We start from the raw sequence: 24,715 nt of genomic DNA on the forward strand, positions 1-24,715 counted from the left end.
TTCAGATGTCCGTCAGATGGTGAACGAATAAAGTGTGGCACGTCCACACAACGGAATATTATTTGCTATCAAAAGGCACAGAGTGCTGATACACAGAAGTCCCGAGAGGGCAGGGGTTGTTTGCCTTGTTCACAAGTGACCAGTGCCTGGCATATACTCGGTGCTCGTTAGGTATATGTTGCATGACCAAGAGAATGAACCACATGAGCTTCTTTATTGGACTGTTTATTTGAAAAAGATTTATTACATTTTGAAAAATGGCCATGTTTGCAGTCATAAAAATGTGCATGAGAATTCAAGAATATAAAAATAATCTATATTAACAAGTTTGCTTTGTACACACGCTGCACCATCAGCCATGACCCCCACTGCAAGCTTTGGGGACACTGACTATTGTGGGAGCTTCTGACGCAAGACTCAGGGAGATCAGGTTAGTAGCTCAGGGACACGTAGCCTGACCAGTGTCCACTGTAAACATCAGCGATAGACTTTTATTTTAAGAGGCAAAGGGTTTCCCCGGAGTTCACAGTAGGTTTGAGCCCTGCAGTGGTGCTGCCCTCCACACAGCAGGTGGCCGACTGCCACCGGACATGTCCGGGTGAAGAAGTTCATCAGAAACTCTTTTTCATTTCTTTTAAAAATACATTTTCAGCACGCAACTTTTCTGTCTCCTGGTAAGTAATTTTTTAAAAAAGGAAAAGAAAAAAATTAAGGCTCTAATTCTTTCAAGAATTATTCTTGGCATTCATTAAATTTATATTTCAAATTAAAACTACAATTTTAAAATTTGTAAACTTCTCAACATTAAACAGAAATGTGATGCGTATGAAAACTGACTGAATTATCCTTAGAATAGCAATGACTGTATTGTTTTGAATTCAGGAAGTTCCCTAAAGAAGGCAGATAAGCGATTTGATCATTAAATTCAATTTTAATTACGCAACCATTTAAACAGCAGTTACCTCAGCGAGCCGGACGTTCTCCCTCTTCAGCCGCACCACGTAGTGGATCTTCTGGTTTGGGTTCTGGTGTCCTAGCAACTTGCCATTTTCCTCAGCGAGACACTCCACCTGCTTCCTTAACATTTCCATCTCCTGCAGGTAGTCAACCCAGGAAGGAGACAGTGAGCTGCTGTTCATTTCTTAAAAAGTAACATTACTCCATGCCTCTGAGAGCGCAGGGAGACAGACACACAGACAGCTGCTACAGTGTGCTACAGCAGGTCTGACCCACGGGACACCCTGTCAGACAAGAGTCTTACTCTGGTTGGTCCTAGTGATTCACGCGGCCCAAGCACAGGAACACACACACACACACACACACACACACACACACACGTGCGCGCGCGCGCACCTGAAGTGTTCTCTCCCTTTCTTCATAGAATTCTTCCAGCTTTGACCTCAGTTGTTCCTTTTCTTGGAACGCTTTAGACTCCAACGTTCTGGTTCGTTCCACTTCCTCAGTCATTCTGAGGAAGTCTGTCTCTTTGCTCTGCAGGGCGCTCTGGACTTCTTCTAGACTGTAACAATAAATAGCCCTTTTTGATATTCCAAAGAAACTAATTACAACAGTACTGGAAGACATGTGGAGATGTGCCCCCACGCCCCACCCCCCCAGCCCAGGGTGCTGATTTGAAAGTAATGCTAATCGCTGCCACCCTTTCCCCGAGAGCACAGGAAGATCTGCAGGTACGTTTTTGTTGTTGTTTTAACCAAGGCTTTAATTTTGGAAAAATCCTCAAACCATTTTTTAAATAATGAAAATTTAGAATGGAAACTCTCAGATTCAGCCCACTTGGAGCAAACACAACTGAGGTATTATTACAGCAGCAGGGTTTATTCAGTGAAAACACTGGTTTTCAGACAGAGGGACACAATTATTTCTTTAAGGATGTGCTATTTGGAATTTACATACTTTATATAACTACCAATTGAAAAGAAATATAAGGAAAAAGGCTACTGTAGAATTACATAGAATTTCACCAATTTTATAAAATCGCCTGAATCCTATCAGCTTCCCCAAAGAAACAAATGCTTTTTATCTCACAATGCATATGGAACAGAATTCTGGTTAAGTAAATGATGTAATACAGGGCATTCAATATACCACTTACAGGCAACTGATTTCTAGGGCAGTGTTTCCAGACCAGTCCACGCGCTCAGAAGGACCGTGTGGGGAGGAGGCACGGTGTCCTCAGCTCCCTGGGGCTGTGCTACATTCATCTGGCGTGTTTTGCTTTAGTCTGATGAAGAGGCTCTGAGGCACGGCAGACACTGCAGTTGCCTAGCCAACAGCCAATCCCCTGCTCTGTCTAGCTATAGACACTCACTTTATCTGGGGGAAAGGAAGAGGAAGAGCTTGCCGTTTCTAAGGTTACCAGGTAAGACCTGGGCTGAGCTGAGCATGGCTCTACCTACCTCGCGGCCAGAAGTGCTACACCCGGCCCAGGAGACGCACACTGACCCTTGGGGCTCACATACACCCATGGATAACACAGTGTAAAATCGCTGCAGGAAGGCTGGGGCTGATCTGTGGGGTGTGCTTTGCTTGCCCACAATGTGGGCTCCTGTACGATCCAGGGATAACGTATCTCTAAGACTCTTGGTTACTAAATTATGAAATAGATTACAGGCATACTTAGCGTGTATTTTTTTTTTTTTTTTTTTTTTTGCTAGAAGGTCTCAAATGGACATTCCTTCTAAAATAGCTGCAGATTTACTGCCATTCAAGTGGATTCTCATAGATCCTGCACGGGATGCAGACTCCTGTCCTGGCCCTACAACTACCCGGCTGGAAGCAGTCCCTGGACGGCTCCCATGTGATGAGACTGTTGAACAAGCTGCTCTACATCCGTCCTCTTTGATTCTATGAAGCAAACGACTCAATGACCGGGTAACAAATCTTTCACAGGTGGCTGGTCTTTGTCATCCGATCATTGAAAAGAATTTTTGGCATATTAACTTGGATGGAGCTCAAATGACTAAATGCGAGTACTCGAACAAAACTTCCATTGCCATCACTCACTATGTGATTAAGATTCCTCAGCATTTATATCAATAAAAACAGAAAATGGAATAGAATTGATACTAAATATTGTCTCATTCCAGAATTAAAAAACAGAATGAGCCGAAACCGGTTTGGCTCGGTGGATAGAGGGTCGGCCTGCGGACTGAGGGGTCCTGGGTTCGATTCCGGTCAAGGGCATGTGCCTGGGTTGTGGGCACATCCCCGGTGGGGGATGTGCAGGAGGCGGCTGATCGATGTTTCTCTCGCATCGATGTTTCTGACTATCTCTCTCCCTTCCTCTCTGTAAAAAATCAATAAAAATATATTAAAAAACAAACAAACAAACAAAAAAACAGAATGAGCTAATCAAAGAAAAAGCATTAAGATAAAGTGCATTAAGAGATGCATTTCCACTAACATTTTACTAGGTATAGTGATTATTTATAAAATCTTACAATAAATTTAGGATACTGTGTTAATAGTAATTGTAATGAAAATTCAACCCAGAAGAAATATAACTCTTAGAAACATAAGAATACAAGAACCTTCTACAAATTATTTTCAATTTGCATACGTTTTCATTGCTAACTGAAATGATAGAGTAATTAGCAAAACAATTTCCAAACAATATATTAAATCAGCATGGGTATAGAATAGAACAGCGGTTCTCAACCTGTGGGTCGCGACCCCTTTGGGGGTCGAATGACCCTTTCACAGAGGTCGCCTAAGACCATCGGAAAACACACATATAATTACATATTGTTTTTGTGATTAATCACTATGCTTTAATTATGTTTAATTTGTAACAATGAAAATACATCCTGCATATCAGATATTTACATTACGATTCATAACAGTAGCAACATTACAGTTATGAAGTAGCAACGAAAATAATTTTATGGTTGGGGGTCACCACAACATGAAGAACTGTATTAAAGGGTCGCGGCATTAGGAAGGTTGAGAACCACTGGAATAGAAACTAAAATCAAAAAAGGAACAAGGTAAAATTTTAGATTTAGGAATTTATATATTTTTAAATGATGGAAAGTAGCAAATAAGTTGAATACTGTTAGAAGAACATCACAACAGTTTTATTTCTAAAGGTCACTATGTTTAGTACAGGCATATCTCTGCTTTACTGCACTTCACAGATGCTGCGACTTTTACAAATTGAAGGTAAGGCTCTCCACCAGCAAAAAGACCATAACTCACTTTATTACGATTGTCTGGAACTAACTTGCAATATTCCTGAGGTATACCTGTATGTTGGAACCTCTATTTTTTGCAACAATTTAAACTTACAATTTTAACATTAAGTCAACTCCAAAAATGAGCAAGAGGGTACATGGTATTTCAGATTCTTTTTCGAGGTAGAACAAGTGAAATGCTTGAGGGCCTCATTTTCTGATGACAAGTCTCTATTCAGAGAATACAATATCTTTCTAATGTTTTATTATTTGTTAATACCACCCAGCTTACTTATTTTGAACGCGATAATACAGTATATCTTGTTCACCAAAGAATAAGTTAATATCAAAAGTATATAAAGAAAATTTTTAAATTTTTATTTTTAGAGAGAGAGGGAAGGGAGGAGGGGGAGAAACATCGATGTGAGAGCAAAATATTGATTGGCTGCCTCCTGCACGCTCCTTACGTGGGGATCGAGCCTGCAACCCAGGCATGTGCCCTTAGTGGGAATCAAACCAGCAACCTTTCGGTGCATGGGACAATGCCCAACCAACTGAGCCACACTGACCAGGCAATAAATTATTTTTTTACCTTAATTTCATTTTACTTATGAATAAATAAGCCTAGATCAGAAGAAATCAGAGAATTGATCTAGGAGTCTCAAAAGGCCTCGAGGTTTTAAATCAGAGGAAACCAGAAGTGAAAAGGGAAATGTGATTGTTTATGTTGTTCTCAGTGAGTCCCTGAAGAGAAAAACCAATCAATTCCTTCAGGAAAGCTAGGCTTTTCCTGGCACTTATTCTTTCAAGGTAATTTTTGGAATGGCTTCCTGTGAAAAACCTCTTTAGCAAGAGGTATTTAGGAAAACAGCTTGTAAACATCTCTTATGCTCACTTCAGAAGGAAAGAAGCTACTTACCTTGTGGCTATGAGTGTTTCTTCCCTTAGAGAAGAGTAAAGAACAGGCTAACAAGAACTTGAATTATAAAACAGTGCACTTACTCTGCTTTCATCCTCAGCATTTCTTCAACTAACTTATTCTATAGGATTAAAAAAAGAGAGAAAGAGATGCTTAAGTTCTTAACATTGCTAAAAAAGATAGATTGAAAGTAACCATCCCACTCTCACTGATGGTAACAGAATCAATTAAACCAACATTCTTTTCTATAATCCAAGCTGCACACACATAAAGGGGGCATCTATTTTTAAGACTTCATGCACTGTGCCCTGTAAGGCCTCAAACAGGCACTCAATCCTTGCTTCCAAATGGTTAACTGCATGGGTATGCTGAGCAGTAGACTTACTACCATCTAGACACAAAAACAAAATATCTCTTAATTCTCAGTTATGTCTAAATACTGATGGTGAATATCAAACTTAACAGTGGGAATATGGAAAAGACAGAAATTTCAATAGTAAATGGCATCTACAATATATAACCATAAATACTAACTAAAAAGCACCTCTCAGACAATAACATCTATTACGTAAAAAAAAACAAACAGCCGAAACCGGTTTGGCTCAGTGGATAGAGCGTCGGCCTGCGGACTCAGGGGTCCCGGGTTCGATTCCGGTCAAGGGCATGTACCTGGGTTGCGGGCACATCCCCAGTGGGGAGTGTGCAGGAGGCAGCTGATCGATGTTTCTCTCTCATCGATGTTTCTAACTCTCTATCCCTCTCCCTTCCTCTCTGTAAAAAACCAATAAAATATATTTAAAAAACAAAAAAAAAACCAACCACCAAAAAACACTGAACAGACCATCCAACTTCAGAGAGAAGGTGGGGCGGGGTGGGGGGCGGGCGGGGAGGTAGGTTAGAGATGGACCAAAGGACTTGTGTGCGTGCATATTAGCATGACCCATGGACACAGACACTGGGGCGGGGGGGGGGGGGGGGGGGGGCACGGGGAGGTCGGTTAGAGATGGACCAAAGGACTTGTGTGCGTGCATATTAGCATGACCCATAGACACAGACACTGGGGCGGTGGGGGCTTGTCCTGGGGAGGTGGGAGTGGTGGGGGGCAGAAGAGAATCAATTGGGGAAAAAGGACACATATGTAATATTTAAACAATTTTTAAAAATACCATAAAAAATCCTACTTTAGCAAGTCTCTCTTTGATAAGTTCCTCTTGTTCGTTCCTCAGCTGCTGGTTGTCTGGATGATTCTGTTCGCTGCACAGATTAGGGAGGATAGGGACACAATGTCAAGTGTAGCCAAGTATCACTTCATGTCTATTAGATGCAACAATGCCAAACTGTGCAAAGAAAAGCCAACTCCGTGGTGAGGTCGCGTTAGCACACCTGACAAACGTGACCGACCTAAGGCACCTTCCCCAGAATTCAGGATTCCTTCCACACAAAAGTGAGGTGAGCAAAGCGGAGAAATCAAATCAAGGCTTGGCTGAAAGTAAAATAAAGTAGGAACTTGGTCAAGAGCAGTATCACCTGAAGATCAAATGTGAGCAAAAGGGGGCTGAGGAGAAGGGCAGGCCAGGAGTCTGTGGGACTGTGATCAGCGGGGAAGGGCCTGTTAGGGGTGGAAGGGTTCCTCAGTCTGGCCTGGTCCCCAGGGCCCTGCTGCCCCTTTCGTCAGATTTCACAGCCGGCTGGCAATTGCTGATGACACCGGCTGCCCATGCATGCCAACACCAGGCAGTGGATTCCCTGAGTACCAGACATGAATCTCTTCATGAAAAACTCCTCTGTATGAAGAAAATTATATTCTGGGTGTGGCCTCAGTTTCAGGTGAATCTGATCAATCTGAGTCCATCTCTGAGCCTGACCAGGTCAGGATAATAACCCAGCAGCGCCCCCGGAGAATCTGCTGGAATGCCACAGCCTTCTCTGGGAGTATCTCTCACTGAGGAGTAAAAAGCAGACAGTTTCTTGCAGAAAAACGGAAGATACAACTGTTTCTTTCACTTAATGATCTGGCAGCCCAGACAAAAATGGTAATGAGACCTCAACAGGAAAAAAACCGAAATCATAGGGAAAATGTGTTTTCTTTGCTCTAATCCAGGGATGGGTAAACTTTGTCAAGGACCTGACAGAAAAGGTTCTAGGCCAGCCGTGGGCAAACTACGGCCCGCGGGCCGGATCCGGCCCGTTTGAAATGAATAAAACTATTGAAAAAAAAAGACCGTACCCTTTTATGTAATGATGTTTACTTTGAATTTCTATTAGTTCACACAAACACTCCATCCATGCTTTTGTTCCGGCCCTCCGGTCCAGTTTAAGAACCCATTGTGGCCCTCGAGTCAAAAAGTTTGCCCACCCCTGTTCTAGGCTTTGCAAACCCGGTGGTCTCTGCCTAGCTGTCAGGTTGGCCATCGCCATGCAAAAGCAGGCACAGCAATACTTAAGTGAAAGGACATGCCTACCTCAACAAAACTTTCTTTACCAAACAGGCTATGGGCTAGATTTGACCCCTCACTTCAATTTTCTTTTCCTTTTCCCTTATTAGGACAGTATTGATATGTCTTCCCTCTGGCAAACCCTGAGCCCACCACTCCCCCAGGCTGCCTGGGGAGGTCAAGGCAAAGGAACATGCAGGGCAAATAAGACACGGGAGAAAGAGCCGTGGGAGGTGGAGACAGCTGCCTCACATGGCAAAGGGTGAGAAAGGCCACCAGCGGGCGAGAGCCCGTGGCCTCTGAGAGGACAAAGCCCAGAGGGCGTAGAACAAGAGCTGTTGCTTCGGAGAAGAGTTCCTGGCAGAACCGACACCGAGGCTCCCACACAGTCCCGATTCCAGCCTCAGAGCCTGCCGCCCCCACTGCACAGCCCCAGCCCCAGCCCCAGCCCCAAGGGACTAGGCTGCTGTGTCCATGGCCTTGGAATGGCGCTGGTTTGGAAGTGCAGCTATAAGTGAGGTCAGGGGACGCAGGCTGCCAAGCGGCTCAGGCTCTCATCTGTCAGTGTCTGGGGCGTCTCAGCACCACTGCAGACAGTGACGGGCTCAGCAGCTGAGAGGTGCTGCCGGAGGGGCTGTGGCAGGAGAGCTGCTCCCAGCGCAGAGAAGACAGAGAGGGGCAGGGGCTTCCGTTCCCTTCCTTTCATGAAGACATTTCCGTAAGGCCCCTCAAAAAAGGAACAGGAGACTATAAAATACAGTATTTCTAATTGTGTTTTTATAAATGACCTAGAAACATTGTTTTCCGTGCTCAAACTAACTCTTGGAAAAAGACAGTATACCAAGTACAGTGCTTTTCTTTTACACGCCTGGACATGGGGGCGGAGCGCATGGAAACGAGGGAGCACCAGAATCACCGAGAAAGGGGAGTGAAGCCAGAGGATGCTCCTGAAATGAGCGTCTCTGAACCATTTAGGACTAGTCATGTGCTGCTTAACGTTGGGGATACATTCTGAGAAACGTGGCAAGAGGTGATTTCGTCGTGAGGGGAACATCACAGAACTTACACAAGCCTAGACGGTGCAGCCTACTCCACACCTAGGTGAGGCCTATTGCTACCAGCCTGTATAGTATGTCACTACACAAAACACGAGATTAAATGCAACAAAGAGACACAGTAAACACAAGATGTATGAGGCTGCTGCCAGTGTAACATGGCACTGTTTCTTTTTAAGGAGAAAAAGTACAGTCTAAAGTAACGCCAGTGGCAGTCATTTATTATCATTATCAAGTATGAACTATAATTGTATTTGCTCTATTCTTGTACAACAGGCAGTGTAGCAGGCTTGTCTACACCAGCATCACCACAAACACGTGGGTAATTCAATGCACTATGACGTTATGACAGCTATGTCACTAGGTAACAGGAATTTTTCAGCTCCGCTACAATCTTACGGAACCACCTCTGTATATGCGGTCCGTTGTTGACTGAAACATAGTGATGACTGTAGGCTGTCAGCAGAGCCAAATATCTGTTGTCTCATTTAGGTTTTGGACAGTGCAGCTCAGGGCTGCTTCTGGACAGGGCTGGGGAGCTGCAGGAGGGGAAGGCATCTATGAAAGACCTTCTGAAAACAGTAGGAACAGCAGACGCCCCTAATCTGGGAAGTGGATTCAGTAAGGGCCTCCATCCCCTTTGATTGACTTCAACTTGCTGCATACTTTTACAGGCCACCCTGTCTCCAACCTTTCACTCAGAGTCGACAACAGGCAGGCTCACAATGCTACCTTGTGTACGTAATTACTACCATTGACTGAGAGACTGCCCTCTGCCAAGCACTGGAACCAGTTCTTTATGCACATTACTTTTGGTCTTTAAAACCCTGGGAGAACTAACATTTTCTTCATTTTATTGCTACAGAAACTGAGGCACTAACAGGGTCAAAAATGTGTCCCAAGTCATATGACTTTCAAGTGTCAAAGACAGGATATAGCCTAGGTGTGGTTGCCCGTGACACTGTGCCATCAGCAAATAAAATGAGAAACCTGCCTAAGCTGAAGCCAAAACACACAAACCTAGAGACACCCAAACCCAAGGAAAGGCTCCTCTGGAGAGCTGCTACCCAAGAGCTTTCCGGGAACTATGAGTCATGCAGCAAAAGATCACGAATAGCAACATAAAATGGCAATAAATACCTATCAACAATGAATCTGGAAAACCAAAATAAACCAACAAGCAGAACAGAAACAGACTCATAGAGAACATTTCGACAATTGTCAGATGGGAAGGAGATTGGGAAGATGGGTGAAAAAGGTGATGGGATTAAGAAGTACAAATTGGTAGTTACAGAATAGTCATTGGGGTGTAAAGTACAACATAGGGAATATAGCCAATAATATTGTAATAAATATGCCTGGTGACACACTTGGGTCCGAGATTTATTGGGATGATGACTTAATAAGTTATATAATGACTAATCACTGAAACCAATATAATATTGAATGTCAACTGGAATTGAAAAAGAAAAAAAAAGGATTTAAAATAAAAAAAATAAACAAAAAGCAACTGATGGGAAACCAGTGTGCATTCCAACGTCTTTTATTTAACTATACCCAGGCAGGCCATGACTGAGCCCAGAGTTCTGGTGGCCCTTTCTCACCTGTTGTCCTTTTGTCTTTTAATATCATCCAGCTGACCTTGCAGGAGCCAGTTTTTCTCTCTCAACTGCTCACCTTCCAACCGTAGGTTTTCCATTTCACTCAACTGCTCCTAGTAACACATGAAATCATTCTTTTTCAGAAAATGTCTGATAACAGGCATTGTTTCGCTCCCCCAGGCCATGACTGAGACAGGCATTCTCTCTTAAACTTCTCCTACACACAGAGGGTTTCCTTGGATGACAGTGGATGAAAAGTTGACTGTGACAAGCTCTTGGGAGCCTGAAGTGTGACTCAGGCTCATACCAGTAACTTAAACGTAGTCTCTGATCAGTTTCACCGATTCATTAAAATTCCTTAAGACAGAAATTCTCTACTTTGACCAATGTTCTATTTGATTCTAAATGAAAATCATGAATATAACCATCTAGATTCTAGAGGAAATAAATACTTGTCTGCAAGGAGTATCCTTTTGATGTACTTCTCCCTGTCTATTGTTTGACTTCTATTAACCTGACCCAATTTCTTCAGAGTACCAAGGTCATGCCAACCTGGGTAACAGTCACATTCCTGAGAGAGCAGCATACTGAGGCCAGGCATGACCCCTCCACGAGAAACACAGCTTAAGAGCCATTCCGTCTTCATATACTTTACTTTGTCCCTAAACAAAAACTCCCTGTAGAGCAATGACCTTCCAGGCTAAGTGCTGGAGTGTAGCATCCTCCTTCCCCCGCCTCCCCCTACATCCCATCTCCCCAGGCAATCCTTCATACCTCCCACCCCTCAGTGCGACAGAAAACACTCTCTCACCTCACACCCAAGTACCTGGGTGAAAACACCAGGAGGAAATCTGAAAGAACGGTACTCTCTCCATCCAGGGAGCACGCCCACGCCTTCCCTCACTGGGATGCATCTCCTAAACCCTAAGGGACCACAGACTTGAAACCAGGGGAGCAATGGGACAGTGACACTCATCCCCAATTAACCCCCTGCACTTGTGGCTAAGGCCCCCTTTCCTCTGACTCTCCAGTGAGCTACAGCAGCCCCACAGGCTCTCTCCTGTTGCTTCTTCTATCTGAAGCCCTTCCTTGTTTCTCTGTCCCCAGCTTTAATAAACATACTCAAAAAAAGGAGACAAGGCTTTTTAACTATCATACACAAAAGCTATCTCTATAATACATAAAGAATGCCCCCAAATCAATAAGAAAAGCTCAACAATAGAAAAATGGTAGGACAGAAATCACAGAAACAGAAAAACACAAGGTGCTCAATCTTACTAATAAGAAAAATACAAACTTAAAACTACAACGAGATAACATGCTTTAGCCATCAAAATGGCAAAGATCTAAAGTCAGACAGCACTATGAGAGTAGTTGGTGCAGCCTGTGCAACGACACCATCGTATCAAAACCGAAGGGCAGGGAGATAATGCTCAGACATGGTTACAGCTACACAAAAAGCTCCAAAGTCAGTAAGAAACAGCTGCATGGGGAGCCTCCAGAACAGCAGACGAGTAGCTTGGCGTCAGGTGAGAGGAAGACTATTCTGCCGACCCTAAGTTCTATGCCTTTGAATTTTGTATCCTCAGGAACCATGAAAGATACTATTTATTTAAAAACATCAAAGTTAACGGAAACAATTACCCAGTTACCTTCATTCTGAGGATTTCAGCATTTTTGATTTCTCTGTCTTCATTTAGCTTTGTTACAAGGTGTTGCAAAGAAATCTTAGAGGCTCGTCCATCTTCTATCTCCTGTTCTTGTGTTTCCAGGAGTTTTGCCAATTGTGTTTGAAAATGAGGTGGTGTTTTAGGACTCTAAAACAAAATAAATTTTCATCCAAACACCTGATTAAGTGGTGTTGTACAGATTTCATATTAAATGTACACGCCAAGCATGTAGAAAATAGGCTAGTTAGCTTGTTATCCTAAATCTTGTAAAAACAGTGGTACCCTTTTATCAAGTAAAAAGCAGAAAAGGTGTTAGTGAACATCTTTTTCTATAAAGACAAAGCTGTGGTCTCAGTAACTTCCAAACTGTCATCACTCACAAACTTTGTTCCTCCTGAAATGCACTTTCTCTGAAAAGTACCTGGGGATACTCGGCAGCAGAATCCATCACATGTTCTAGTTGCCTCATTTTGAAGTTATATTCATTCTTCTTCTGTTCTACTTCCTCTTTCTTTAGATTTAACTGAGAAAAACAGGTATAAGGTTACAAGTTAGAAAATAATGGGGCCCAAGGTCCAATTAGAACAGCCAATCTCATCAAGGTATGTGGAAACAGGCTTTTTACATTTTGGGGGGGGGGTTTGATTAATAATTTGAAAAGCAGTAATATATTAAAACAACAACAACAAAAAACAATACAGCAATTTTTAAAATGATAAGTTGTAAAATCTGGGGCTGCCATTTGTGTCTGTATACTTTAGTTACTACTACACTGCTCTCATCTCCCTTTCTCTCATAAATTTAGTTACACTTAAAAAAAAAACACCCAGTTTTTAAGCTTCAAAAATGATCAAAGAATCATCTGAGGAAAAATACAAAATATAAAACAGCAGCAGCCAAAAAGAGGATGACAATCAGCCATAACCTTACACAGCGGCCAGAACTTGCTGGCACGTGTCAAGGGTTGAGGGTAGGCAGGAAGACAGCCAAACAAGTCTGAACCCACAGAGCAGCCGCCAACCACCTCAGTGCCCCACTAGCCAAGGCAGGGACCTCAACCACACGCAGTCTCTGCCCCAGGCCCATCTGGAGCGGCACCTTGCCCTGCGGTCACCTCGTGCTGAAGCTCCTGGATCCTGGCCTCCTTCCTGATCAGCTCCTCCTGGGCGGACTGCAGGAGCGTCGAGTGCTTCTTCGAGGCCTCGGTGAGCATGTTCAGCTGCTCAGTAGCATGAACCAGGTCTTCGCAGAGCATATCCCTCTGTTAGGAGAAAATCCCCACAAAAGCAGAATTTCTTAATTGTGGTTCTCCGATAAGAATTCACAAATCATTACTTTGTGCGATTTTTAAAAGGTTAAGAGAATTTTAAGTGATAACTTTTTTTTTTTGCTTGTGTGGTAATCCATTCCAAGACAAACCAAGCAGTTAATACTAGTGAACAGGCCTAGAGATCAACATGACAGTATATTCATATAGGTACCCAACTGAAATTTAACTGCACTCTACTCTCCCTTACCCTCATCCCCAGGTCAGTTAGAGGAACTTACCATGGTGTTAGCACAAATGAATGAAAATAAATCGACTAGATAAAATATAAAAATGTCACTCTTATCTCTTAATGCCTAACTACCCTGGGGAAAATGACTCTAATTATGTCTTACTCCTTTTAAAAAAATCCCCTATTTATTCCACTAATAACCTCCATATACACATATACATATTCACAAATAATAAAGAAAAAAAGATCATGATGTGTTAACATTACCTCTATATCTTCAGAGATTATTCTCAGCCTAAGGGTTTCTTTCAGATCCAGAATCTCCACTTCCTGTCTCTTAATCAACACGGTGCTATCTTCTTTGTCAACCAAAGCAGAGTTGTATTTACACTGCAGAAAAGAAGGTTATGCTTTATGACTTACATTTTTAGATTCAAATAACTTAAGAATGAGTCTGAGTTCGAAGGTGATGACCAGATTAACACAATTAATTCAACCAATACCTGCCGAATTAAGGAATGGAAGAATAAATGTATGGATGGCAAAAGAAGTGGAAAAGTCCCACAGGTATCAGTGAAAAGACACTGGTTTTGTCATCATTATCAGGAGTCTGCGTCAGAAATAAAGGTGGAGGGCAGCAAGCTCCATGTGGGGCAGAGGAGGGGAGAACATTGACCAAAACCCTCACCTTGACCTAAGGGAAGGAGCAAGCTCCACTGTTTAACTCAGATACACTCACACTTCACATTAGCATTTAAAGGCTCTGCCGGCTCTGCAAATACAGATCCTGTTGAGCTGTAACCAGTGTTTCCAAGTCTATGTGACCACAGAATCTCTTTCCTGGGGGAGCATGTTAACCCCCTGAGGAAGCTATGGAGTGAGTCTCATGCTCAAATTAATCCATTGCTGGCAACAGAACTTACATTGACGTCCTTCAGCTCTTGCTTCAGGCTGTCTATGGTTTCTGTTTTCTCACGAACTGACGTCCTCAGCTGCTGGATCTGGCTCATGAGGTCAGTTACAACTTCCTGACGAGAACAGAAACAGTATCTTCACACCCAATGACATTAAGGAGATCATTTTTAAATGAAAGGTTATCTTTCCTAATGACAACAGAAGTCAGTTTCATTTGAGAATATATGTCACATGACATTACTAATGTTCTCAATTTATTCTATAACGGATTTCATACCATTTTATTTGATCGCTTTTTTTGGTTTTATGAATGAGTAACAGTAGACATATGAGGAATTTATAGCTAGTTTTATACTTGGACATACAATATTATGTTTATTATAGGGATTTGAGAATTTGTATCATGGACTTAGAGTCAAAAAGAAAGGGCCACGCTAACAGTTAAAAGGGACAGGATGTGTTTTAGAAACTGCCATCAAGAGAAATAGAACAGTTTGCTCTTGAAGTTATATGGAAGATTAACTTAAATAATAGACCTCATTCTCTAGTAACCATGGAAGGTGCATAAGGCATAGGTGCATACAGAAATGCTAGCTACCAGTCACCCTGACAGCAGGAGACTGGGAGGTTAAAGCAACATTTATGAAGAAAATACCGAGGGATGTAGCTTCAACTGCCTCCCACCTTGTCAGCATCTCTAGACTTCTCCAGAGAACTGATGATTTTCTCAGTAGCACATAAACTCTCTTCCAGTTTCTGTACTTTTGCCATCTACAGGGGGGAAAAAAATCTTTTTAGAAAAAGAATTAAATTACACAGTTAACTACACATAGATTTTTTAAAAGCTGAAGCCCTGGCCAGGTAACTCAGTTGGTTAGAGCACTGTCCCAATACGCAAAGGTTACGGGTTCGATCCTCAGGGCACATGTAAGAATCAACCAGTGGATGCATAAATAAGTGGAACAACAAATCGATATTTCTCTCTTTCTTCCTCTCTATAAAATCAGTGATAAAACAAACAAAAAATTTTTAAAACTTAAAACCTGCTTTTCATATTATATAGTGTATAGGAGTATTACCTGAAAAACAATAACTTAGGTTAAAATACAATGATTTTGTGGTCTCTATCAGAAGGCCACCAAAAAAATACGATAATGGTCATTGGGAGTTAGAAAAATAGAGCTGAGAAACAATACAAGCAATCAAACACTCCATCTTTTTATTACCAATTTTCAACATATGAAAGCCGAGACATCCTATCTAATAAAAGAGAAAAATGGTAATTGGCGTACGACGATACCCTTTTCATTGGCTAATCAGGGCTATATGCAAATTAACTGCCAACTATGATCGGAGAATCAGGCGCCTTTGCCGCCCTGGCCAGTGATAGCAGGAAGTAGGGGTGGAGCCAGCGATGGGAGCTGGGCACGGTCGAAGCTGGCAGTCCCAGGAGCTAGGGGTCCCTTGCCTGGGCCTAAAGCGTAGCCCACGATCGCGGGGCTGCTGCAGCTGCAGGTCCCCGCTGCCCGGGCCGGACGCCTAGGCCAGAGGCCTCAGGCCTGGTCAAGGGGCCGATCCGGTGATTGGTGATCGGAGGGTGATGAGGGTCAACTCCTCTGGCCGAGGCATCAGACCTGGGTCAGAGGCGTCAGGCTTGGGCGGGGGGTGGAGCAAGCGATCAGAGGGAGATGGGGGTCCCCTGCCCAGGCATGATTCCTGGGCCAGAGGCCTCAGGCCTGGGTGGGGGCCAGAGCCAGTGATCAGGGGGAGATGGGGGTCCCCTGACCAAGCCTGACACCTCTGGCGGAGGCGTCAGGCCTGGGCAAGGGGCCGATCCTGCGATTGGAGGGTAATGGGGGTCAATGCCTGAGGGCTCCCAGTATGTGAGAGGGGGCAGGCTGGGCTGAGGGACACTCCCCCACACACACACCCAGTGCACGAATTTCGTGCACCGGGCCCCTAGTTTGTTATAATAAACCTCTTTCGACATCAGGAAAAATGACAAAGCTCCAATTTTAGAGTTAGAGTCAAGATACTTACCTGCTGCTCACACTTGACCATCTCTTTCTGTTTCTCCTGACGCACAGACTCAAGAACATCTAAGATTTCTCTGGAAGAGAAGAGTTTTTTTACTAATGACTTCATTCAACGAACACAGGAACTGAGTCTATTGGTACGGGAGATTCAATGCAATGCAACTAAACGTTACGAGGCATAAACTTGGTGTTAGGCATTGTACTCCAGTACAAATCAGAAATTTGAACTCATCTCTTCAACTATTACTGAATGAAAACCCACTTTTATACCACAACAGTTTATTTTTCTTCAAAGTACTTTGAGACCCCCAAACATAACATATAACATCTAATATCTGTTTATTGCCTAACTCTCTGCACTAGAATATAACATTCATGAGGATGGGGACATTTTGTTCTGTCTTATCTTTGCATGTTCTGTCGTTTGCCAGAATAGAGCCTGGTTTGTGGATATCACTAAATGTTTGAATGAATGACTAAATGTTAACTGTCTGTTTCCCAACCAGATGTTTTGATCCACTGATGTTTTATCACTGTATAGCAGGGCCTACAAGAGACTCTGTCTCATAGTAAGAACTCTGTAAGCAGCTGCTGAATAAACAAATACAGATTCTTCTCATTGGAGTAATAATTATCGGGTTGGCTGAGGCCAAGAGACTGACAGAGATCATCAAGGAAAAGAACTTGGAAAGAAAGGGAAGACAGTATTCATATTAAAGGACCAGGAGAAAAAAAAGAGCAACGAGAAAAGTAGTAGCACAGACAGAAATAAAAATCAATCCCCACTTTCCAATAACAAATACTGTGAATTATTTATAGAAAGCCCCAAGTTCTGATCACTACTATTCATTTAAAAATATTGAATGTTTTAAAAAATTAAGTTTCTCTACATAGACATTTATACAAAAACATGATATTCATTTTGGGAATGCTTTAGAAAAAATAACTTTACAGGGCATTAGCATTTAAGAAAAACAAGATAGAGAATGTGGTAGTAAATGACATTCTAGTTAACTAATGGAAAACATAAATAGGACTCACTTAGAACTGTTTTCTTTATCTTCTTCAAGTTGTAATAATAATTTGTTATTGCGTTCTTTTTCTGCCTCAAAAAGCTCCATCAAATTCTAAAAGACAATGTGGCATTAGGTGTAAGTAACTGTTACAGCCATGTGTAGTCTACAAGCACATCAAGTACCTTCAGTGTGGCAGGCCCCACAGACCAGGCCGCACAGGAAGTTAGGAGGCGGTCTGAGCAGTGCGTGCCCTGAGCTCCAGGGAGCAGTCACCTGTCCAGGACAAAGTCAGGGATCATCAACACCCTTCACTTACATGCAGATCAGATTTCAGAGTCTCATTTTCCTTTTTGCAGTTTTGGAGGCTTTTTGAAAGTTGGTCAATTTCGAACTTCATCACTTCTTGTAAGTTTTCATAGGAGTCCTGCAGGCAGGCTTTGCTCTCAAGAAGCTTTTCATTCTCTGACCTTTCTCAGGAAACATTTTTGCAATGGTAAGTACAAATAAAAACTAATCGTCCAGTCGGAGTATCTGCAGTTCAACTTATCCCAGCTACAGACCACTCCCAATTTACAGAAGCCGCGACTGGTGTAAATAAAGCTCGAAGACGTATGTAAAATATCCATGATGCACAAACGTCAGACAAACTCACCCACAGCACGGGGATAGAAAAGAGAGTGGGCGTGTCAGCCTGGAGCCACCTTCTTCCTCATTTAGGAGGTTCATTTAGGCAGGTGTGCGCGCGCGTGCATGCGCAGACCTAACCCTCATAGAACCTAGAGACTGGCCATTAATTTAGTTTTGTTGATCGTTCCACTCTATCCATTCATCACATAGTCTCCAAACTCTACAAAGATTTTTCAGGATGGCAAACGTGGCTTCAATCTGAGCAAGAGTGTAAACTCCTTGGGAGAGAACTATCTTTTCATTCACATGACTATTATTTACTGGATGCCCAGTGCACAAATTCGTGCACAGGTGGAGTCCAGCCGGCCAACTCTTGCATGAATTTCATAGAACAGGCCTCTAGTTTAAATACACACACACACACACACACACACACACACACACACACACACACAGCCAAATATAGTGGATTCCTAACATTTTAGATTTAGTTCAATTCTGACATGTAAACATGAGGAAATTAAGATCCAATAAGATTAATGGAGTGACTTTTCAAAAAAAACCCCCTATAATTAGTTTATGACACAGCCAAGATTAGACTCAGTGATTCCGGTGTTAAAAACAAATGCCAGGTGTAGGAAAAAATAACGGTGCACCAGATGATAAATGGCGTTGGGGAAACAGCGCATGTGGTAGAGGTTGTGCTGACTCTGCAGTGCCCTCTGGAGGGAAGGAGGGACTCCTAGGGCAGCTGCTAGTCACCATGCAGGAATGTGGGCCCCATGCCACCAAAACTGTCTGATTTTTAAGAGGATGCTGAAATACAGATTTTTATAAGAAATGGCTCATTTTAAAAAAACACTCTGCTAATATTTTTTCTTTTTTTAAAAAATATATTTTATTGATTTTTTTATAGAAAGGGAGAGAAATAGAGAGTTAGAAACATTGATCAGCTGCCTCCTGCACATGCCCTACTGGGGATGTGCCCGCAACCAAGGTACATGCCCTTGACTAGAATTGAACCTGGGACCCTTTAGTCCACAGGCCGACGCTCTATCCACTGAGCCAAACCAGTTAGGACTCTGCTAATATTTTTAAAAACCTAACTGGCTAGACCCAATGAAACATGCCCAGAGTTGAATTTGGCCTGCAGATCTCATTTTCTTCCTCGATTTTAATTCCTTGTTGTATATTCAGAAAACACTCAAGAGCTACGGATTTTAACTTTTGCAACTTCTGTAAAAATTAAATTCAAAGTTGTTTTATTAGAAGGTCTCCAGATTGAGCAGTCACACTCATATCACACTCACAGCATCACATCCCCAATATCCATTATTAAATCACTACTATAGACCCAGGAGACGTGTTTTAGAAAAGACTGAAATTAGCCAGGAAAAAAACACAACAATGAAAATAAATAATTCACATCTTAGGTTACTTTGTTTATAGCAGTGGCTCTCAACCTTCCTAATGCCACAACCCGTTCCTCATGTTGTGGTGACCCCCAATTTCATTGTTACAAATTGAACATAATTAAAGCATAGTGATTAATCACAAAAACAATATGTAATTATATATGTGTTTTCCGATGGTCTTAGGCGATCCCTGTAAAAGGGTCATTCGATCCCCAAAGGGGTCGCGACCCACAGGTTGAGAACCACTGGTTTATCGGCTCCCAGCACTTGACTAACCAGCCAGCCCCTGGGAGTTAATGTGGACAGTGGTGATAACTACTGATTGGTCTCCCTTATCCTGCCCCTTCTTCTCACAAGAACACACCTTTCCCTCTGGAATAGGCACATCACATTGTTGGGCCAATGTAGGCTCACACCCTCGGCCAAGTGACTGGCCCAAAGGTAAGGAGATGACTCAGCAAGACCAATTCCAATTCTCCCTGGGATTGGCATGCGGCGGCTGGGACAGAGGATTCCCTCACAGGAGTTGTTAATAAGGAGACAGATTGTGGAGCAGTGAGGCCATCTGTTCCCCGTCACACAGAGGAAGGCCCTCAACAGGACAGAATGAGGGCAACACAGAGGGAAGCAGAGCAGGGACTGAGAGAGGGAAAGACAGAGAGAAGAGACAGAAAGATGCACACTGACAACACTGTGTGAGGCACGTTCTACTGTGTCCCTGAAGTCACAATCACTTCTGAGCCAATAAATTAACTTTTAGTTTGTTCTAAAAGTTAACTAGTTTGAGTTGGATTTACAGCATGTGCACTTCAAGGATCCCTGGTTCCAGGCCAACCATAACAAAACAACTCTACCTGACACTGTCTAGTTGAAGCTGGATATGCACGTGCTTTTCAGAAAGGCTGCTGAGTTCTTGCTCCTGACTCTCCTTGAATGAACTGTACTCCAGCTTCACCGAAGACAGCTCCTTGTCTGCAGAATGAAGCACTACGCGCAGGTCATGGACCTCACTTTTCAAAACTAAAAGACAAAATAAAACCTCAATAGGCCTCTGTACACATAATTTTTACTAAGTAGGCAAATAAATGTAATAGTTATCTTCACACAATCAGTAAAAAAAAAAAGTTGATGTTGAAGAGCTAAGTGGTAGATACCTAGAAAAAGTTTCTATTTTCATCCTCTCCTTTGTTTATGGTTTTTGGTATATTTCTACCAAAAAAGCAAGAATTAACATCTGTCTGATCCTGACTTGTAAGTCACTTATTTTCAACATTTAAAATGTGCATCAAAATTCTTTATATTATAAGGAAAAAAAAATCAAGATATTTAACATAATTTAAGTGGCCCAATCCTCATTGAAAATCTCTTAGAAATGTGCCAGGACTTTCTAAAATGAATTAGACATGTCTGGTCTTCTCAGGGAACTGCAATTGGAAGCAAAATTAGGTAACTTCTTAGATAAAAAAAACTGAATGGCTGTCTTTTTTGTTTGAGCATTATTACAAAATACTGCAAATACTTTAATGAAAGGAGACGTAAACTGAAAACAACAAACAAACTGGGAGTCAAATGATACTCCCACATCTGTGAATATATGCCAACATATAATTTACGCTTTATATCATCACTATTAAAACATTGTTCACATCTGCAAGTGAAAAACTAAATAAATGGCTAATAAAAAACATTATTCATCTTATAAATTCAACACAATTCACTTTCAAATCAGCATTAAAACTTTAAACAGCCCGGCTGGCCAGCGTGGCTCAGAGACTGAATATCAACACAGGAACCAGGATGTCAGGGTTCAATTCAATTCAGGGCATATGCCAGGGTTGTGGGCTTGACCCCCAGTGTGAGGCGTGCAGGAGGCAGCTGATCAATAACTCTCATCATTGATGTTTCTATCTCTCTGAAATCAATAAAAATATATTTTAAAAAAAAGATTACCATGAGTAGAAAGATACTGATTCCAGTATTCAGATTAGAAAGCTCCCAGCTATTCACACTTACAGTCATTCTTCGTTTGAGTGTCCCGAAGCTGCTTTTCAAGGACATTCAATTGTAAGAGATGCTCTTGCTGCTGTTTGGTCCAATCCGTTCTCTCTGATGAGAAAAGCTGAGGGAAAGAGATCAATTTACTGGAAAAGGTATACTGGCCTGATGAAATACACTCCAAACCATTACCGTTCTCTGTTTTTAAACTGTTTAAAAGTCTCTGACCAGAAGAAAATCAGCTGTTCCCTTCAACTACAGTGAAGATGCCCAACAAAGGAAAGGATCCCTGCAGGCAGCTGAACCGTCATCCCACTTTCTTCTGGACAAACAGAAAGGGGTCCATGTGCACCACAGACTAAGAGGGCCAGGGCCGTGTGTGTGTGTGTGTGTGTGTGTGTGTGTGTGTGTGTGTGCGCGCGCGCGTCTCCTTATCAGAGCAGTATGCGAAGTAACAAAGCAGAGAAAACAACTCAAACCAGTGTTGGCTGGGGCTTTGCGAAGTCCCATTCTTCCCGTGAGACCCCGACCCCACCTTTCTGAGGCCGTGCTCTCGGCCTCACCTCCTGCATTTGTGTGGAGTGATGCTCCAGTTTGTCAATGCGCTGCTGAAGCTTCAGGTTTTTGTGCTCTTCTTCATCCAACTTGACCTGCAGAGTACTCATGTGTTCCTGCAACACAGAAACTTGTCGTCAAAATCTTAGACATTCCACCATTTCTTCCACATTAAAAAACAAAATTCAAAACCTTATATGGACAAAGGTATCAAAGGCCAGTTTGGAACCAGAAAACAATTTCAAAAAACTACAGTAATGATTTCTCATACTCATATCTGACAAAATAAACTTCATAATGAAGGCCATCAAAAGAGACAAGTTCAAAATTACACTTGGGGTCTGTCAAGGTAGATAATTTGAAACACATAGGAAAAGAAGTGGTTAAATTAAAATTGTAAATTAAGCCACAGAGCCAGCTTGAGATTTCTGAGATTTCTCGGGGCTATGTAGAATGACTTCACCAGAAAGGCCTCCATGCCAGGAAAGGGCAAAATTCTGAAATTTGGGGTGGTCTGGCTCACTCTAAGTTTTACTATACAGTAGAAAAACTTAAAAATATGAAATCACCAGAATCCTTAGGTAAACGAATTTTATATGTTATTTCAAATATACCAAAAGTGTTCTAAAATTTCATCTAAAATAAGATTCCTTCAACTATTTTAACTTTCTTTAGCAGATACAGCACTGCGCCATATAAACAAACCAGTCTGGAATCTGAATCTAGTGGCAAACTGGTCTCTTTACATATAAGAGAACCAAAGCCAAAAGACATTAGAAAATGACTTGCTAAACATTGCAGTGAATTAAAAGAATAAGAACAGTCTGGTTTCTAAGCCAGGAGTCTTTACACACCCATACTAAAAAAGGTAGTAAACAGTTTTGAACATTGAAAATTGTGGTTAAAATGATAAAGGAAATTGTTTAAATGAATGTCTCATTATTTTTTCTGAAACTAAACATTACCTGCACCATCCTAAGTTCTTCAGAAATGGCTTCAAAAGCTTGTTCATTCATCTCAGGTGGAACTGGCTCATTTAAGATATCATTATCTAATTTGCTAGAATTCTGAGTGTACGGAGACCCCAAGCTCCCTGTTTCAGGACTTAATTTTGATCCTGGTCGAGGCCAAATTTGATAAACCTTGGTTGGTGTAGTTATAATCTGCAGCAAAAAGTAATTATGGAAAACAACATTAGCACACATGAAAGAAAAAATTGTGTAAACAGAGAGGATAAAATTGAAATTCTATTCATGAAAGGAAAAAAAAAGTATCCCTTAGAGGCAGCACAGAAATGCCCAAGTAGACACAAAGAATCTATCAATTTAATGCAGACTTAAGCAAAATTCTAATAAGATTTAGAAAAACGAAACTTGGTAGGTGGATTCCAAACTTTATGCAAAGAATAAATGTGTAAGAAGACAAAAAGAGAACAAATTGGGAAGACTTACCTGGCCAATATAAAAATACATTATGAGGGTATGGTTGTTTAAAAAGTGTATTATTAGCATACGAAGTCAAACAGAACATTGGAAGAAAACACAAAGTTAGGAAACAGAATGATTTATATGTGTAAAGTTCAAATTAGTGAAAAAATATAGACTATCAAAAAAGTTAAATCCCTATGCCATACCACTCAAAAATAAAATAGCAGATGCATTAAATAGGTCAACATAAAAACAAAATTACTGAAGTAGTAAAAGAAAGTGGAATATACTGATGATCTTGAGATTGTCTGGGCCTTTAAAAATGAATGAAATAAGTCACACAGATCAAGAATCAATAAACCTGTGTGAATCAAAATTTTAAAACTTTTATGACAAAAGCATCACATTTGAAGATGAAAGGCAAGGAACATGGTGGCAGAATATAGGTATAAGAAACAAGATTAACACATAAAAACTCCTACAAATCAAGTAGTAGGAAAATGGGCTCTTTTTTTCATAGAAAAGGGCAGATAAATGAACAATGAACACAGGAAGATGTGTGACCCCACCAGAAATGAGGGAAATGAAAATTAAAACCTTAACTAGATACCATTTTTCACCCACCAGACTGTCAACCATTAAAGAGCTGACAGTGCCCGTTCCAGGGTCCTATGCAGGGCAATGCGAGCTCCCCAACTTCCTGGGAAGGCACAGGGCTCAGAGCTGGAGGGGGCACGTCAGCAGGACTGACTCCAGGGCTGGGACATCCTGGGACTTCTCCCTCACAGCCCCCGCCCAGAGAACGCTTGCACTAAAACCACCTAAATCAGCCAGGGGTCATCCAAAAATGGAAGCCTAGGTTTAAAATAAGGTAAAGTCCTAGGTACTAGTTAATATGGAAAAGTCCCAAGTCATATCTCTGAGAAAACAAAAGCCCACTGCAGAATAACATATGTAGAATAATCCATTTACTTTTAAATGCAAACAACAACAAAAATTGATGGAATAACTCTACATATCTTTCTCAGAGCATGTATATTTACTATACAAAACTGTTAAGAAAAAGGATTCCCAAACTGATTAACAAATTACCCCTGGGGATGGGGAGTGAAGGACTAGATTAGACCCAAATTGGTGGTGGTGCGCAGTAGGAATTTTAACCTAAATTTGCATACAAATATATATTTACTTTAAACAAGAACAACATATTCATAAAGTACCGATATAATTAAAAATGAACTAAAAACAAACAACAAAAGATCTGAATTGCTAGGCTACCCTTGGCAAAGCTTTTAATCCCCTCCTCCCTATCTGCTCAGCTATAATTGGAAGAAGACAGACTGGAGTGTCAATGCTT

The 24,715-nt window shown here is 41.7% G+C and overlaps 1 protein-coding gene across 1 annotated transcript in view; it reads right to left on the minus strand.

Annotated features, from left to right (window-relative positions):
* Nucleotides 1-217: 217 nt before the first annotated feature.
* Nucleotides 218-24,715, minus strand: part of KIF15 (kinesin family member 15) — a 50,456-nt gene continuing 25,958 nt past the window's right edge. The window contains exons 17-35 of the mRNA XM_059664337.1: nucleotides 22,897-23,094; nucleotides 21,940-22,047; nucleotides 21,395-21,500; nucleotides 20,236-20,401; nucleotides 17,656-17,806; nucleotides 17,365-17,450; nucleotides 16,328-16,397; nucleotides 14,972-15,058; nucleotides 14,296-14,400; nucleotides 13,640-13,762; nucleotides 12,988-13,134; nucleotides 12,295-12,396; nucleotides 11,856-12,020; nucleotides 10,207-10,316; nucleotides 6,294-6,366; nucleotides 5,196-5,233; nucleotides 1,354-1,519; nucleotides 963-1,094; nucleotides 218-671 (exon numbers count right to left, since the gene is read on the minus strand). Of these exons, the coding sequence (XP_059520320.1) occupies nucleotides 612-671; nucleotides 963-1,094; nucleotides 1,354-1,519; nucleotides 5,196-5,233; nucleotides 6,294-6,366; nucleotides 10,207-10,316; nucleotides 11,856-12,020; nucleotides 12,295-12,396; nucleotides 12,988-13,134; nucleotides 13,640-13,762; nucleotides 14,296-14,400; nucleotides 14,972-15,058; nucleotides 16,328-16,397; nucleotides 17,365-17,450; nucleotides 17,656-17,806; nucleotides 20,236-20,401; nucleotides 21,395-21,500; nucleotides 21,940-22,047; nucleotides 22,897-23,094 (2,193 nt within the window). The 3' untranslated portion in view covers nucleotides 218-611. The remainder of the gene's footprint in view (nucleotides 672-962; nucleotides 1,095-1,353; nucleotides 1,520-5,195; nucleotides 5,234-6,293; nucleotides 6,367-10,206; nucleotides 10,317-11,855; nucleotides 12,021-12,294; nucleotides 12,397-12,987; nucleotides 13,135-13,639; nucleotides 13,763-14,295; nucleotides 14,401-14,971; nucleotides 15,059-16,327; nucleotides 16,398-17,364; nucleotides 17,451-17,655; nucleotides 17,807-20,235; nucleotides 20,402-21,394; nucleotides 21,501-21,939; nucleotides 22,048-22,896; nucleotides 23,095-24,715) is intronic.

This window comes from Myotis daubentonii, chromosome 14, assembly GCF_963259705.1.
Source record: "Myotis daubentonii chromosome 14, mMyoDau2.1, whole genome shotgun sequence".
Taxonomy (NCBI): Eukaryota; Metazoa; Chordata; class Mammalia; order Chiroptera; family Vespertilionidae; genus Myotis; species Myotis daubentonii.